Source organism: Cornus florida, unplaced genomic scaffold (assembly GCF_030987335.1).
Source record: "Cornus florida cultivar Cherokee Brave unplaced genomic scaffold, ASM3098733v1 CherokeeBrave_3.0.0_Hap2_Chr10, whole genome shotgun sequence".
Lineage (NCBI taxonomy): Eukaryota > Viridiplantae > Streptophyta > Magnoliopsida > Cornales > Cornaceae > Cornus > Cornus florida.
The window spans coordinates 103,456,050-103,474,662 of record NW_026775580.1 but is presented as its reverse complement, the minus strand read 5'-3'; the positions used below and the strand labels follow the sequence as shown (position 1 = coordinate 103,474,662).

At 32.4% G+C, this 18,613-nt stretch overlaps 1 protein-coding gene across 1 annotated transcript; it reads right to left on the bottom strand.

Annotated features, from left to right (window-relative positions):
- Positions 1-5,326: 5,326 nt before the first annotated feature.
- Positions 5,327-7,655, bottom strand: LOC132276578 (cytochrome P450 76T24-like). The gene is made up of 2 exons (XM_059778059.1): positions 6,506-7,655; positions 5,327-6,140 (listed from the first exon to the last, which is right to left on the bottom strand). Exons 1-2 carry the CDS (start codon positions 7,409-7,411, stop codon positions 5,529-5,531), a joined length of 1,518 nt encoding a protein of 505 aa, XP_059634042.1. The 5' UTR covers positions 7,412-7,655; the 3' UTR covers positions 5,327-5,528.
- Positions 7,656-18,613: the final 10,958 nt, after the last annotated feature.

Here is an 18,613-nt window from a genome sequence, read left to right as displayed (position 1 = left end):
CAGCGAGTGTGAACTCAAACTGATTCCTTATTTAGTTTACTCTAACAGAGTCGAACAAGTTTGGTAACAAGGCAATAATCATGTCAACTTGAAACTTACCACCCAAGTCAGCCCTATTGATCTCCAGCTAATTTTAAATAATAAACAATCATTTTTCAAAATTCGATTTCATACTGGAATTCCTTGGGCTATCTTGATGCTATTCAAGTCTGATATAGTACTTTAGCATACTCTCTATCTAATATCACCAAAATATCTTATTGACATTTAACATGATGCTTGAAGAAAATAAAATAATATAAATGTTAGCTTTGGAGCGTATTCGAGGTAAACTCTAGAATATTGCACCAATTCATCTTATTTGCCTTATTTCACTTATTCAAAGCATTAATGTTCTCTTGGGTATCTTAAAGTAAAAGGATTAGGTTTTAGGAGTAGTAAATACATTTGTACCATCACGTTGTGAATAAAATATCTAAATTCCTTTTCTAGTCATTATAAATGAAGTCCACATACATTGAAATTAGCAAGCAGATAAAATGGATTAGACATAATTAGTCTGAATATAAATGCATTCATACAATATACAAGGTGAATTATTAATACTGTCATGCATATTTAAAATTAAAATGAGTTTGTTTATCACATAATATAATAAATCTCAATCGAACAAGAGATCATTATCATTATTGGTGAACAATCCCTTTTAATTAATGTGGGTCCCTCAACTCTGTAGCATAATAAATCAACCAATCAATATGTCAATAACTTATCCTGTTGGAAGGGTTAATTATTACTATTGTAGAGATTCATTTGCTATTAGGTGAGCACTTCCATTAAAATAATATGTGGGTCCCTTAACCACTGCATGAAAAATCGGATAACCAATATACCAATAACTTATTCGGTTGGCGAAATTCATTATTGTTATTGGCGGGCAAATCCCATCATCTCCATATTTCTTGAGACAATGTCTTGTCTATCTATATGAAATGATTCCCGATTATGTTTAACCTTTCTAAAATCACCTAGTGTAGACCACTCCGTTGGGGAGCTAACACTATTGATTTTAGATTGAGTGTATAATGTTATTAATGCTCTAATGAAAAATAAAACATTAAATATCTTGTCATTATAATCTAGACTCTTTAAATAATGCGTATGGCCTTATTTTTAAAGATCTAATTACAATGAACATTTAATATTATTATTTTCATGAGACAACCATTCTTGTAATATTAAGACTCTTCAAATCATGCGTGGGGCCTTATTTTTGAAGATCTAATTACAATGGTTTTAATAACGAAGGCCATGGGGTAATGTATAAAAATCCCCGCTCCCACTCAATTTTTAATCATTCATAATTAGGGTTTTAAATTTATCTATTTACATGATATAATGCATGCAAAATGTCTTGATTTTAATCCAATTAAATTTAGAAAATATTTGGACTTTAAACGATTCACTAATATTTAATTTGAGGCACACTTTAAAAATAATTTACAAAAATAATTTTTCGTTTCCCAATAAGTACTCTCAAATTAATTAGTAATCAAATCCAATTAATTTTCATAATTTAATTAATATAAATCAAGTCATTTAATTAAATATTATGGATCCAATGCATGAATAATAATAATAAACAATTAATTATTCCATGCATCAGTTAAATAAATAAATAACAGACAGAAGCAATTTAAATGGCCAATGGATTCAGCTTTTAACATTTATACGCTCTAAGTAATGCGCGATGGTCTATCATTAGCCGCGTCACATGGGATTATTTCCCATCAATCCCTCTTGATCTCTGGACAAAAACTTGCCGCCGACAACTCTCCGGTCGCCGGAAAATCGCCGAAAAATTCTAGAAATTAAATTAGGCCTTAAAAAATTCCAGAAAAATTCTGAAAAATTTCTAAAAAATCCCAAAAAATTCCTGAAGCCTAATTTAACCCTCTTGGACCTTCTTGAAGCTTCATAGCATCCTTTGACAAAGATTACATGGCTTTAAAAATATTTACAATTTGAAATACAATGGAAAAAATTAAAGTACATCATTGAACTTTCAAACGGCTAAATCAAAGCCTTAATTACATTCATCCAAAGATAAAATTACATTAATTTAACCTATAAGCTTCATCCATGGCCCAACCATACATCATCATTCATTCACAATTATTCATACATCATCATGTATCAATATATATCAACATATTAAATCATACATCAACATACATCAATAAAAATATATATGAATATAATTTTGGATCCATGAATGATGATTTTCATAAAATCATGATCTCTAATAATGAATCAAACCATGCTCTGATACCACTGTTGGAAAACGTGCTAGTTTTAAAAACTTTTAGAGGGATTTAAATTCATAGATCTTGATTCATCACATAGAGACAAGTTTTACGCAAAAATAAAAATATGATGTATCATTCAATTAACAGATTGAATACTTACATCAAAGGTCTGAGTAAACTTTTAAAACTTTCCTCTAAAGTGAATGTTCTCACTTATTGTAGATCCCTTTTGCTAGACACCTTTTCCATGGATCTCCATCTTCTTGGTAATTGTTTTGCCTTTAGGAATCACTCATAAGCCTCCATGAATGACCTTGGAAAACTAGGCTTGTGGGAGCCTCCATTAGATGAGAGCATAAACCCTAATTTTCTAGAGAGAGAAAATAAATTCCTTTTTCCTTCTCATTAAAATCACCCCCTAAAATATACATAGACCATGTATATTTATAGGCAACATAAAAATAAAGAAAAGGAAACAACAAATCCTTCTCCATCTCTAATTCATATGTCTCAAATCTAATATGATTCCAATATCAAGTTGGGTTATGAGTGAGAATCCATTAGGCCTATTATTTTATTGGCTGCAATGAATTAATAATTAGTCCGGTCCATGGACCCAATTCAATTAATTCATAAATTAATTTCTACTCCACTAAAAAAAAATAATTGAACTCCAATTAAATAATAAATAACCTCTAAGTCAATATTGCACTTTGACCCCTCTATGCATAATTAGTTATCGGATAAATAAAGCCATCAATCCGACTGTTTAATTAATATATCTATTTTGGTACCTCTTATTATTTCTGACTCGATCACAATAAAACATTTGTTTGACAAAAATAATAATTTAAATAAATAAATATATAATAAATCATTTTGTCTAAAAACACACGAAGGCCTTCGAATTTACTTTGTGATCAACCATAATCAATACAAAATAAATACAAGTAGCAATGATGCAAATATTGAAAATATAACCCTCTAACGATTAATTACATAACTACCCAAAGTGTCGGTCTAAGGATCCCGAAGAATCCGCCGAACAAATCAAAGTAATTATTAATTAATAAAAGAGTCTATACTTTTCTCATGCTTAAGAGTCAAATGCCATGACGGTGATAGGGAGTAATTGCATACGACGGCTCTCGCAATATATCTCAACCTAACGCGGATCCAGTTCAAGTCTTAATTAATTATGAGTCCATCCATAATTACTGACTATGAATAATTTATAATTACTATTTATATATCATGCATTGATTGCCATCATATACATATATATAAATATTTCTTATAATTACATGGACACTATCAATTTTATAGTGAATCGAAACATAATACATTGAATTCACCAATTATATAAATTATAAATATTTCAGATATGCCAGGAACATATGTCACTATAATCCAGATAGGAATTTGCTATGCCAGGACATATAAATCCCAACAGACTCATGGGATTTATTGCCAAGTGCTAATATGTTTCCGATCACCGGAAACCTGTTAGGGCCTGGTGGGAGTCTGGGAGTGCCAGGCCTCCGGCAAATTGGGCTGGAGACAAGGACATGAATGCATGTTGACACGAAGGACAGCACAAGCAGAATTGTGATGTATTCCATTTTTAGTCTCTCTGTTATCAGTTTCTGCTGCACAATTTACCTTTTGTGATATATTCAGCAACTTTTTACCGACAATTTATGCAAATTATTTTTGTGGACCAGAATTGTTGCGTGGTTCAAGCCAATACTTATCCACAGTTTACAAATTTTGACATATGAAGTAACAATGATAAAAATGACTTGTGCTTACGGCACCTTTATCTCAATACTCGTATTTCCACCACTCATTTTATGCATTTTTGTGCTCTAAAATATGCCAGTAAAATGAGCTCAATGTGCTAAATTGTCAATGGTCTTACTTATATGGGCTTGTGACTCCACATTCAACACTAGGGCCAGACTGATTAAACGGGCTCGATTGACCTGAATCCAAATCCAAGCCCATTTGCTGCCGTCCAACTCCTTGCATCTAATGTTTCATGCATTATAATTTACATTTCAAAATCAAAATAGCTCACACCCAATTGTTGCCGGTGTTCATTTTCAAAAACAGGTCCACCGGAGATTTACACAAATCAACCTTTTTATGTCCCCAATATATATTCAAAAAAATATATATATATAAATAATAAACCATTCTATATATATATATATATATATATATATATATGATAAACCACAGTAGCATATACACGGTAAACAGACTTCTAAAAGCACTATCGAGTCATCAAAACCTGGTTTTATAGAATTATCAATCCAATTATTAAATGGTAGAATTTCTCAAAGGTACTGCCACTGAATTTTCTCTATGAAATAGTTATGGCGGGTTGGATTAATAAAAAAATGTGAGAGATAATCCTAATATAATAATAATAATTATGAGTTTAATAGAAAGGTGGGAAAGTGGAATAAGGAATGAGTATGACTTTGACACGAATTGTAACGGATTGGGTGATTTGTAATCCGACCAAAAAATTTAAGTTATTTAGCGGAGTTAACATCCAACCTATTTGTATTAATTTCACTTTCCATCCAGATTCCATATGAGACACCTCTAACATTAGGACGCCCCATTAATTCATCTTATTGGTTAATGCCGTAGTATAAGAGAAATAAAATTTATTAAAGGCCTTATAAATGCATTCTATTGGCTGGTCTTAGGCGACCAGTTAATTGGCCTATTTGTTGAAATGATCTTACCATCATCTCCTCTATGATTACACAAAAAAGTGGAACTTTCTTCGTTGGAAAGCACAGAAGAAATGCGTTTCAAATACTATGAAAACTAATGATTAATCAGAAAAAGAAAATGTGATAGAGAGAAGAGAACCATGTTACAGATGCAGTATGTTCTGTATGCAGAAAAAAACATGTCTCTACTTATCTTATATAAAAAACCAACAACATGCCCTGCTCCAGTTAAAGGGTTCTACAACATCACACAGCTTAAAAACCTTTGCCATTTCACAGTCCTCCACAATTTATTGATATATATATATTTGTTAAATAGGCATATGGAGAAAGAAGAAAACTTAAAAGAGTACACCGAGCATAAGGTTACTTAACCCCCTTTTCACCTTTATTGGCTAAACTGAACATAAGGTGGAGTTCCTTCTAGTAGTGGGAGGGAAATCCCAAAGGGTACAGAAATTGACAGTCACAGTTTAATTGCAATAGCCTTGAGAGGCATGGCCTTCTGCATTGTAAGCCCGGTTTTATCATTCATGTCAATGTCTTCTGGTTTCACCCCTTCTTCAAGCTTCCAGTCGAACGACTGCAAAAGAGAGGCCAACATGAAGTGCAGCATCCGAGAGCCCAATGCCATTCCGGGGCACACCCTTCTTCCCGCCCCAAAGGGAATTAGCTCGAAATCTTGTCCTCTGAAGTCCGTTTCATGCTCTAAGAACCTTTCCGGCAAAAATGAATTTGGGTTCGACCAGATATTCGGATCGCGCCCCATAGCCCAAACATTAACAAGGACTTGTGCATTTTTGGGGACAGTGTAGCCACATATTTCTACATCAGCTTCAGCCTTGTGAGGAATTAGAAGTGGGGCAACTGGGTGCAACCTCAAGCTCTCTTTTACTACTGCTTGCAAGTAAGGGAGGGTTGGGATGTCTGATTCTTGAACTAGTCTATGTCCATCCCTGCCAATCACTTCTTCCAGCTCATTTCGAGCTTTTGCCATCGCGTCAGGCCTTTTCATTAGCTCTGCCATTGCCCATTCTACTGAGGCTGATGTTGTATCAGTCCCTGCAAGAAATAAGTCCTAACAAATAGAAGTGTTAGTTTCGATGACTAGCCACGAATCCTGTCACGTGGAGGGGATTCTTTGCACTCCTCTTGTATCATTAGTGTAATGTACTACATCGTATTGCCATAGTCACAAAATATGATACTATGAAATAACGATATAACGTAGTTATTACATAAACAATGTAAAGACGCATGATAGGTCATTCTCCTAAATCAATTTCCAGGCACTATATATTGTTTCTAACAATGTAACAAAAAACCTAGAGAATTTATTTTTCATGGGTTCATAATCCCAACACGCCAATCTAATTGACTTTCAAGAAGTTCAATAGTAGAGTGGTGAAGTAAAGACTTAAAACTTAATTAATTGATACTCACCAGAAGCAAATGCTTTAAGTCATTGATGCTGAACCCTTCAGTATCATTATCTTTGCTTTGATTGAGGAGCGTTCCTAATACATCATTGCCCAACCCAGAGGAAGAAGCTCTTGATTGTAACCTTTGGTTGATAATTGCTTCAAATATCTCTAGCAACTTTCCAAAATAAAATTTCATCTGTCGCCGAAAATGTTGTGGGTCGATCAATTTAAGTAGAGGAAAATAGTCTGCAACATTAGTCTTCCCAACAAGATCCATCACAGTCGACACAATGTCTTTGAATTCTTGAGATGAGTTGGCTTGATAATGAGCCAAATCAATAGAGAAGAAAGTGTTTGCTAGCAAATTAAGGGATGTGGTAAAGGCAGCTCGGCCAATATCCACAGCCTGACCACTGGTGCAGCTTTCATGCACGTAGTCAACTAGTTCTCTCACCTTTTTTCTGCGAAGGCCTTGGCTACTATCTAGGACTTGGGCTGAAAACAAGTACTCTTTGCATATCTTTCGGAGTTTTCGCCACTGGTTTGATGCCGGCAGCCACACAATGGAGACTATGGAGTGATCGAGCACCTTGACGGAGTCGGGGATTATCCGGCTGGAGATGTTCAGGTCATGTTTTTGCAGCACTTCTTTTGCAATTTTGGGTGATGATACAACTATGGTAGTTATACTCCCTAGTTTGAGAGACATAATAGGACCATAAGTTTTGGAAAGGGTGGCTAGTGACTCATGGGGTTTGTTGCCAAGTGCTAAGAAGTTTCCGATCACCGGAAAAGCATAAGGGCCCGGTGGGAGTCGGGCTGTGCTGGACCTCCTGAAAATTGGGTTGGAGACAAGGATATGAATGCATATAGACACAAAGGACAGCGCAAGAACAAGAAAAAATGTGATGTAGTCCATTGGCATTTGTTAATGAGTTGAATACTGATGGAAATGATTTATTTATTGGCAAATTAGCAAGGACGAAACACGTGTTCTGGCCGGACCACATTCTTTTTAGGTAACATGTGTTCTGCTTTGGTTCAATAATTTGGCCATCTCTCTTGTCAATTTAATTCAGTCCTTTCATCCGTCTTGTCTATTTGAAAAAAAATAAAAAAAAGGTTGAATTACGCAGCACCGACTGATGTTTGGTCATTTTTAAATAGATAAAGATTTTATTTTTAACTTTTATTTATATCTTAATTTACTTTTCGACTTCAAACACATGCAAATTAACTCTTTTATCTTTAATTTTTTAATATAAAATATCCTTAATCTTAAATGACATAAATGCCTCTCAACAATTTTGAGTTTCATCTCTCTCTACAATATATACACACAGACATCCCCAAGCTCGCCGTCACCAAAGGATTTTGATGATTCCGATTCCCTTGACCTCTCTGTCTTTGCTGAAAAGGGCCAGGTTAACCTCATTTCAACCCTCTTTCTCTCTCTACAATATATACACACACATACATATGCATGATAAGGAGCATTAATGGATTCTGAAAATGGGTTGACATCAGATTCCTCAGATTATCTCTCTCTTTTTTTTTTTCTCAAATATCTATTCAAATTTGGAGTGATGATGAATTAATGATGATGAACAGGGGACTTGTACTCATATTGAACCCATCTAATTAATGCTTTGCTTTTTGTATACCTACTTGAAATGGGTTTTCCTTAGATTATGCTTTTTTTTTTTTTTTTTTTTCCCTCTTATTGATGTAAATGATTGTAGATTGCGCGTAGAGATTACCCACATTCAAGGCATGTATCTGTGAAATTTCCCTTTGAGAAGACGCCTCATGAGAGCTACTGTGAACGATGACCTTCTAATTTCGACGAGCGTGATACCGCCGGTGCAATTTTGGCATCGAGATCGAGTATCCGGGTTCTCCGAGGCCATCATCGCCGGTGATTCACAGCCGCCGTTCTGAGCTCGCCCAGCCACCGCCACCTCCAATCCACAACCCAAAACGATACGTACCCTGGTTCGCACTTCGCAGCCGCCGTGTGTATATATATATATATATATGGATGAGATTGATGTGTGTGTATATATAAATAGATATAGAGATTGATGGGTGGAATTGAGGGGATGGTCTGAGCAGCAGCAGCAGGAGGAGGAGGATGTTGGGGGTAACTTGGTCACAAAAATAATCAATAACATGTTAAAGGGTAACATAGTCGTTAATTACCTCAAAACTACAACGACTCTGTCAAAATTTAACATTTGAGCTATAAGCAAAATGTTAAACCATTAATTTAAAAGTCAAAAACAAAATCTTCACCTATCTGGTATATGACCTAAATTCAAGAGATATAACTGTAATTTACTCAAAAAAAAAAAAAAAAAAAAAAAAAAAAAATGTCTTGTCTATTTGAAAAAATGCCTTCCAGCGCACTATCCAATTGTCGGCAGAGCATCCCTAACCTCGAAGTACAGTCAACCACGAAAACATTAGAATTAATACAAACAAAAAGTATTTATATTTGTATAAATAAATAAAAAAATAAACATTAGATAGGTCTATAAAAAAATAAAAATATTTTGGAATAATTTTTAAAATTTTTTATTTTTTGAAAATTAAAATAGAAAAGAAAACCTAAATAAAAATCATTTTAAAAAATCTAAAATTTTTAAATTTTATATTAAGAGAAATTTTTATTACTACTGTATAACGTGGTCTAGTTAGGACTTTTAGGTTTTAGGTCAATTTTTTTTTGTTAAAAAAATAATAATAAATAATATTTTATCCAATTTGCCGGGAAATTAATTTACTATGTACCATTGTATTTTCTTTATGACAATGTTATCACAAGGTATTTATTTTACATGGCAGATAGCTAGTGAATTAATTACATGACATCTATGAAGCACGAACACGGACACAAGATACGAGTACGATATGACACGGATATCGCGATACGATAAATGTCAAAAAAATAGGACACGAACACGGCATAGATACTGTAATAAAATAATAATATAATTAATATTATATATATATATAATATTTACTTTTACTTAATTTCTTATATATATTAATAAATACAAACTCATTTATATTAGGCCAATCATCTTTTTTTTCAAAAACATAAAGTCAATAGCATATATTATATTAAAAAAAAAAAAAAAAAACAAATATAGAGAGAGCACTATTTATAAAATAAAATATGTGTGTGTGTACATAAAAGAAATAACACACTTACAGACTTACCTAACCCCCCTCCCCCTTCTCTCCCCAATCACTTTTTTCAATGACCCACTCACCCACGTCTCTGCTCCTACCTTACCTCTATCTTCACAATTTGAGATCTTAGATCTATCATTTTTTTCAATGACCTACTCACCCACGTCTCTGCTCCTACCTTACCTCTATCTTAACAATTTGAGATCTTAGATCTATCATTTTTTTCAATGACCTACTCACCCACGTCTCTGCTCCTACCTTACCTCTATCTTCACAATTTGAGATCTCAGATCTATAAACACAAAAGCAATCAATATTATGCCATCGTCTTCCCCCATAGTTTCCGATCATTCTCTTACGTCTTTCTATCTTCACAATTTTTACATCTATAGATACATCAAACAAATTTCGATTTCAGTATATATATATATATATATGATACCATGTTGCACTGGTTTGGCTCCCTTCTCAACTTCTTCCTCTCTGGCTTTCTTCATCCTCTTCCTTCAACTGCAGGCAAAAGAGGCACGGTGAAATAGCTTAGTCCAGAGATGAGAAGGCCGTGTCCGCTCAGATCAGTGCGTGTCCGATCAGTGTCCGATCGGTGTTCGGCCGTGTCCGTTTGGTGTCCGACTGCATCAAATATATAAAAAATGCAGGACATGGTTAGAACGTGTTGGACACGAGTCCAAGTCTGGGATACGTGTGTCCGTGTCAGACACGTGTCTGACACCGGTACTTCGACCCTTAGAGCTGCGTCGGTGCTTCATAGCTTCACATATATGGCTGTTAAATTTTTTTAAAACTTATTAATCCTTTAAAAACATATAATAATATTAATGGATACAAAATACGAGAAATATTAGGTTATGTTTGGTACTTAAGAAAAAATGAGAAATGATGAGAATAATTAAGAGAGAGAAAAAAAAAAAATGCAAATGAAAAGACATTGCTAACCATTTATCATCTTTGATTAATTACTAAAGAAAAAAAAAAAGAAAAAAAAAAAAAAAAGGAAAGTATTTTAAAGAAGGGCAAAGTGAGAAAAACCACCCCTAATGCTTACATTTTAGACAAATAATACCTTTATTGTTCATGTTGTATATATAATTCCGTTTAAGTTTAAAAAAATAAACAAAAAAGGGTTGAAGTCACTATTTCATTAAAAATTTAGTCATGGACATTGTACATGACATTTTTAAAATATAAAATTCCGAAAATGCTCATATGTCTTTCGATATTGCCCTCATATTACTGAACTGAAAAGAGGGACGCTTTAGTCATTTCATATTTAATTAGTTTTTTTTACTTATTTTTTATTTAATTATAAATGAGCATTTTAATATTTTCAGTAGTTAAGTCCTTATTTGTTCCAAAATTAAATGTTTGCGATTTTTTAGAACGTAGAGGGAGTTATACGCTCTATATGTATACCACATTGTGTTTTTTGCTTGCAACCCTTTAAAGAGTTTACAGTTCCATTTTTCATAGATTTTGTATTTTATAAAATAAAGACAATTTTGGTATTAACAAAATTTTATTAAAAATGTTAGCATTTTCATCCATTTTTACAAGGATAACATGTATAATTTGTATCCTTTTGAATTCCTCCATTTATTTTCTTTTCTTTTAAAAATTCGTAAAAACATAATATTTCATTTTTCTCCCTTACCTTTTTTTTTTTTTTTTCAACCAAACTATGCCTTAAAAGGCGCTTTTGCAGAATAGCGTTTGTAATATCCTGTAAATCTCAAAGCCAAGCTCATAACAATATCATGTGCCTTAAATGACATCTTTAGTGTATACTTCGCGTTTGCAATATCCTGTGCCTTAAATGGCATTAGTGTTGCTTCGAATTTGTTTGTGCCCAATTTGGTATGTAAAACCCCATTCTACTTCATTCCTTCATTTGGTGAATCCCTAAGGGTCCGATTGGTTAGCGTCAAGTAACTAAAAAAGAAAAGAAAAGGAAAATATTTAAAAAATTTTGAAGTTTGGTTAGAGAGAAAGTGAAAGTTTTGAGGAAAGTATAATTCCTACATCTAAAAATTTTTCTCAAAATTTTTCGTGCAAAAAACACAGGGAAATTTACTTTCTCGCAAAACTTGTGCACTTTATATATTACTTTCCTATTATATCCATGTTAGTTGTCTCTCTTCTTCTTTACTTAATTACATAGTGTTCTTTGAAAAGGATAGCTTCTTTCTTCTGTAAATTGCTTTTTTATAAAATCATGTATTACTAATTAAATTGTTTGTATTTTTTATATGTGCATCCAAAATTAATTAATTTTTTCTTTTTATTACTGAATTATTTTTTTTCATTTTTTTTAAATGTCTTAAATAAGTAAAATATTTTTTTCTATAATTGATAATGATTAAGAGTTATTATATATATACATAACTATTTGTTGATAACAAGAGTGTTAGGTGAAAAATAGTCTATATTATTTTAACACAATTTGTTTCATACCTAGCATCAAACATTATCTTGAAATAAATAATTGATAATTCGTAAATAGTTTACATAATCTATCTATGACTTTATTTTCTCAGTGAGAAAGTTATAATTAGATATATAGTATCTAGTTACATTATTTACAAATAAATAATAAATAATAAAATTAAAACTAACATAAAGAGAAAATAAATACTTGAACTTTGATAGTCCACTTTACCAAAAACTTATTTTTCTTACCTTAAAAAATAAAAGATCGAGAATTCAAGTTTACACGGGAACAAGTGAATATATAGAAAGAGAGATGAGAAAGCAAAAAAAATTGTATTATGATATCACATATTATTCTATTCCATATTTCACTATTTCCTTACTAAAATAAATAATTAAGTATAAATAATATTTATCAAACATAAATTTATTTATTTATTTACTATTTAAAATTATAAGGTTATTTTCGGTAAGTACAATCTTTTTCTTTTCCTTTTCATGCTATCAAAACTAATAAAATAATATTTTTTTACAACTTTCTTCAAAATATTTCCTGTTAACCAAATGTATGATAAAAACTTGATTTTCCTTTCTTTCACTTTCACTTTCACTTTCCATAAAATTTTCTGTCTAACCAAACACACGCACATATGCCTCTACTGATTTTTATAGGGCTTTTTGGTTCTTTCTCAAGTCCCCCCCCCCCCCCCCCCCCCCCCCCCCGCCTCTACTGAGACTTGAACCCTTGACCTCCCTTTAGAAAGTGGCCCGATACCGCTAGGTGGCCGGGGCGATGTGTCGCCACACCACCACCGTTAAGCTTGAAAAGTGCGTGGATTATAAGGCGAGGGCCAAGAGTTTTACATTTATAGAAGCCACTACTACCTTTCACTAAAAATATAGCTAGGGCGAGTAGGGATCATCTCTAGGGATTTGTGAGGATTGAGCAATGTCGTGGAATCGTTATTAGGGCTAGTAAGTCGAGTGATCAAACAAATGGTTGGTTGGTTAATTAAACTAGAGAGCAACTAAATTAAACGAAGTAATTGAATGTGACAAAGAGTAAGTAAGAGAGAGAGATTTTGGGGTTTAGAGATCACCACCAAACAATGCATTTCTATATCATTGACAAGTGATTAATGAGGGCAAATGGTGTGTTGTAATATTGGTGTGTGTGTGTGTTTGGTTGATTCAACAAGCAAGGATGACTAGTTAAGCATGTATTGTCTAAACATCATGTGAAAGGCACAATATATCTAAGCAATGAAGCCTATATTGTCTAAATAACATGTGAAAGGCACAATAGATCAAAGCAAGTCATTAATCCTTTCATTAAGCTCACAATCCAAATACAACACAAGGATAGAGACATATGCTACTTGCATTCAAAAGTTTGGATCATCAAACAACAAGCATAGATTGTCCTCCTATTTAACACTACACTACAACTACAATAATAGCATGAAAATAAACTAGGGGAGATGCACAATCCATTAAGGAATAAGTATGAACCATCAAGAGAATCACAAGAGCATTCCTTTAAGCACTATATTTTGACAATCTCCAAATCTATAGCATCAATACACATAGACATGCATCAATAACACAAAATTTAGAGACAAGCACATGAACATCTATTCTAACATACATAGACAGGTGGATAGAATGAAATGATCAATTGGAAGCATTAAACCACATAAATCATGGAATAAACAAAATCCAAATATATCAAAGTGTCAAAACATTAATTACAATACTAATCCCTTAATAATACACAAGATTAAGATATAGAAAGCATGCTTGGGGCTAACTCTAGCCCCAAGAGGATGTCTAGCCACTCATGGTGATGTTGCTCCAACCCTCAAGGGCTAACTCCATGGTTGAAATCTGCTCCTTGTTAATGAAGAACTCCAATGGTGTCTCTAGTTTCCTCTTCCTTTAAACTTCCTCTCCAAGAGATTAAACCCTAGAATAGTCTATATGCTCAAAAAGTGCATTATATTCCTTTTATAGGTAGGTCAAGTGGCACACAAAATGAGCTGGGGTCGTGCAAAGAATATTATCTAATGATTGGATAGAGGACAGATTGCACAAGCTGGAATTTTAACTTTTTCGCACTGGAAGAAGTTCGATCGATCAAACCTTGGACTTGGATCGATCGAACTGGCTGAAATCTATCGAACTTAGGCTGGATCGATCCAACTGGTTGAGCTTTTTGGGAAAAAGAAAAATTTGAGATATTTTGGAGAGATATTTATGGAAAAATGACAAAAGTGGTTAGTGGGTGGTATAGCTGTGGATATGATCAATCATTTGAATAAGGATAAAAGTGTTCGATTGATCGAAGGGTGGTGTTGGATCGATCAAACTTTTGGACTTTATGCTTTTGGGTTAATGCTTGGATCTATCTTGAAGTGCTGAGATCGATCATTGTTTGATCGATCGAAGGGTGGTGTTGGATCGATCGAACTTTTGGACTTTATGCTTTTGGGCTAATGCTTGGATCTATCTTGAAGTGCTGAGATCGATAATTGTTCGATTAATCGAACCTTAAACTTGGATCGATCGAACTTTGCTGCTTCCCACATTTGGCTTCATTTGCTTCCCTCTTTCTCCACTTTGCTCTTTTCTTTGTTTAATCCCAGAATTGCTTCAATTAAGCTCTTATTTGGCTGAGTTAGCTTATTTTCGGAATAAGTGCCTGAAAATGGAAATAATACGAAATCAATCTAAAACAGTAAAGTAAGATAGATAAAGGTACTAGAATGCTTAAGCTTAAGGAGTTTAAATACGCACTTTTCAGCGCTCATCACTAGGCCACTTGTCTGTTGATTCAAGTCCCTCTTCGTTTCCCTTTCTTGCAAATTTTATACTCTAGCTTGTAACTTCTTGTTGATTTGAAATGTACATAGTAAATTAAGATGATATTTTTAGACTATATTAATTAATTTATAAGTTGTTTGCATTATTTATGCTATATATGTAGAATTAATGATTAGGGTTTTAAAATTCAGTCATGGGTTTGCATTTTTTGTTATAAGCTATGTAGCACGGATACGGATACGGGATACGAATACATCGACACGTCAAATTTTAAAAAAATAGGATACGAGTACGGCGTGGACATGACTACATATAAATATAAATATTTATTTTTATACGTTTATTCTGTAATACTATTATAAAATTTTAATTCATTTATAATTTCTATACTAAGAGTTGCTCTAAAATAAATTAGAAAATAAAATTATATCATTATTGTAATAATTTTTATATCATATATACCATTATTTTATTATTTTGTCATAATAATATTCATATTATTTTAAAGATTACTAAGTAAACTTGTGTTATAAATATCCGGGAAGTGTCGGCGAAGTGTCTGGGAAGTTTCAGCAAAGTGTTCGAAATAATAAAATTAATTTTTATTTATGAACACATATATGAAGTGTCAAACAAGTATTCAAGGAGTGTCAGTATCCGACACGGGTACGGCTTCTTTATAGAAGTGTCCGTGCTTCCTAGGTTATAAGTATAAATAAATAACTTCATACTGTCGGGGATAATAAGATTTAAGAATAAAATTATGGTTCGTAGTTGTAGAATGGGTTGCAGTGTAACGGACTAAGGCGAATATCGATGTAAACCGGCCGAACTGGCCGATTTATGGGGGTGTTTAACGATATCAGTCTTGTGACGTCCTGGATTTCTCAGTATTTTTCGGCTATTTTTCGTTTTATTTTATTTGTGCACGGGGATGTATGCCACGGTATTCTAAGAGTTGCGTGGGATGTTTCTTCGGGCTGAGAACCTTTAGAAACTCATTTGGGTTCATTTCGGTCAGTTTCAATTTTCGTGGTTCGGGAGGTGTTGAGTGGGCCCTGCGACAGATTTCCGTGTTCAGGAAATTTCTCGACATCACCGTGTTCTTCGTTTGCGTTGGGATTATCAGTTTTGCATTGCATTGCGTCGTTTGCGAGTATTTGGGACTTAAATGAACTATTTTAACGTTTAAGTAGGAGACGGGACACGCGGTTTGACCATTGTATATAAAGGTGGCTTAGCTTATTTTTTTTAGCCACATTTTTCATCTTTCTCCTCTCAACTGCACTATCTCTCTCTCCCTTCTCCCTTTTCTATTTCTTTTCTTTTTCATTTTTTACATACTTCAGGCATGGCTTTCATTTAGCTCAGGTGAGATTTTGATGATGATGTAAAAAGGAAGTTTGACGAGCATGTCGAGAGTTACGTGCCTATAATTTCGGATTTTGATTTGGATCATTTTAGAGAATTTGGATGAAGACGAAATTCGGATTTTGGAGGCGCTGTAGAGGATTATTTGACCTCCTTCGCCTCTTCTTTTATCCTACGGAGTCAGTTTCACAAGATGAGCAATTTGGTTTCGGTGGGATTAGGATTTTCATCCTAATTTGAGGTAGGGGTGTCTAATTTATGGAGTCCTTAATTAGTTGTTTGTGAGTCCTTATGTGTTGATTGCATATTGGCATGCTATGGATATCATGTTATAGTCATTTAATTGATTATGTGAAAATTTAAGTAAATGAAAATGAAAAGATATTGTGAACCAATACCGGGTAATATCGGGTATATAAGCGTAATTTTAAATTCAGAGATTAATCGTATTCTGACAACTTTGATATTTTTTTGGGTGATAGTAAAAAAGTTGATAGATAAATCACCCTTGCAATTTATATGAAATAGAATTTTGAAAAAAAGTATTCCATTAAGAGGGGTAATTAAGTTAAATTCATTTTGTATCGTACAACAAATGAATAATACCAAGCACGTGCTTTCAACTTTTTTACACTTTGCCTTCTTATTAAAGTTTTCCATCAAAACCACTTTTCTCCTTGTTAAAATTTCCTAAACTATCATTACCATTTTTTTCTACAATAAAATACGATACTTATCCAAAAAATATGAAAATATTAAATTCATCAACAAAATTACAATTATAGAACACATTTTATCAAACATGAGACTTTCATATTAAGGCATTAAGAAAAAAACTAAAATAAGTTACATTACATTATTGCAAACTAAAATAAGTTACATTAACATTATGGATTCTCAAAACGAAGTTAAACCTTATTTTTCTTGTATAATTGTTTAATGTATGTAATTGAATCTTTATGCAAATGCACTAACAAGTGGAAACAAAATTAGGAAAAGAGATATTTTGAAGTTCAATTCTTAATTAATACTAGGGAAAAAGTTTTTTGATTTTGCAGAATTTAATTAAATACTATTGATTAATCCGAATCCAAATATTAATTAATACTAGGGAAATGTTTTTTTTTTTTTTTTTTTTCAATATTTTAATTCTAAAATTTAACTTGTGAAAAGATCATTGTCCAAAATTTCTGTCAATATTAACTTCAGCCGCCGCGTCCTTATTCATGAAAAAACATTTTTTTTCTTTTTTTTTTTTTGTAAGTACCATCTTTTATGGTAGAAAATTTGGTAATGTTAGTTCAGGAAACTTTAATGAGGAGAAAAGTGGTTTTGCGTTTTTACTCTTTAAAAGTGTTTTTATTTTAAAAAGGAAAATGATTATTACACTAAATAGTTGCAGTGAATTGTTAAACTTATTCTTTTAATTGGTTAATTATATAACAAATAAGGAAGTGAAGCTTTCAACTTAGTTGTATTTAGTATAAATTGCCTATTAAAAATTGTTTCCAAATTTAGTTCGGTAGAGCGTTTGAATGAAGTTTTTGAGTGGAGGTTAAATATTTTAGGTAACATTTTTTCATTAGACAATTTTGTCTATTTTATTTTTTATAACAACAATTATCAAATATGATAACAAGTAGTTATTATCAAATAGAGTAATAATACTTTCACCAATTCCTTAATATACTATGCATAAATAACTAATTAGAAACATTCGGTGCAATTATCAATACTCTTATTATATATATACATATAAATTGAAAATCAGTAATTAATCATAATATTTTATTTCATAGTAACGATACTTGCACCGATTTGTTGTATCGAATGTTTCTGATTGGTTATTTATGCATAATACATGTAAGTGGAGAGCCCCACTTCTTTATTTATGCAATTTGTTGTAATGAATTGTCAGACATATTTGTTTTAATAGATCCATTTATGCATAAATAAAGAAGTGGGGTCTTCCATTTACATGTACTGTGCATAAATAATCAATCAGAAACATTTGGTGCAACAAATCGGTGCAAGTATCATTACTCTTTCAAATATGATAACATCATATTACATGATATTATTATAAAATCTAGAAGTATTTAAAAAAACTTTTGTTACCAAATAAATTTAAAAATAATTTAATTGTGATAAATACTTATTATAATATGTTACCAAATACCTAATATGTTTTTTATTGACTGTAATTTTTGACAGCTCTATTGATAATTTTTTTATTTTTTATTTTTTATTCAAACATCAACCCCAAACGGACTCTAAAAAAGAAAAA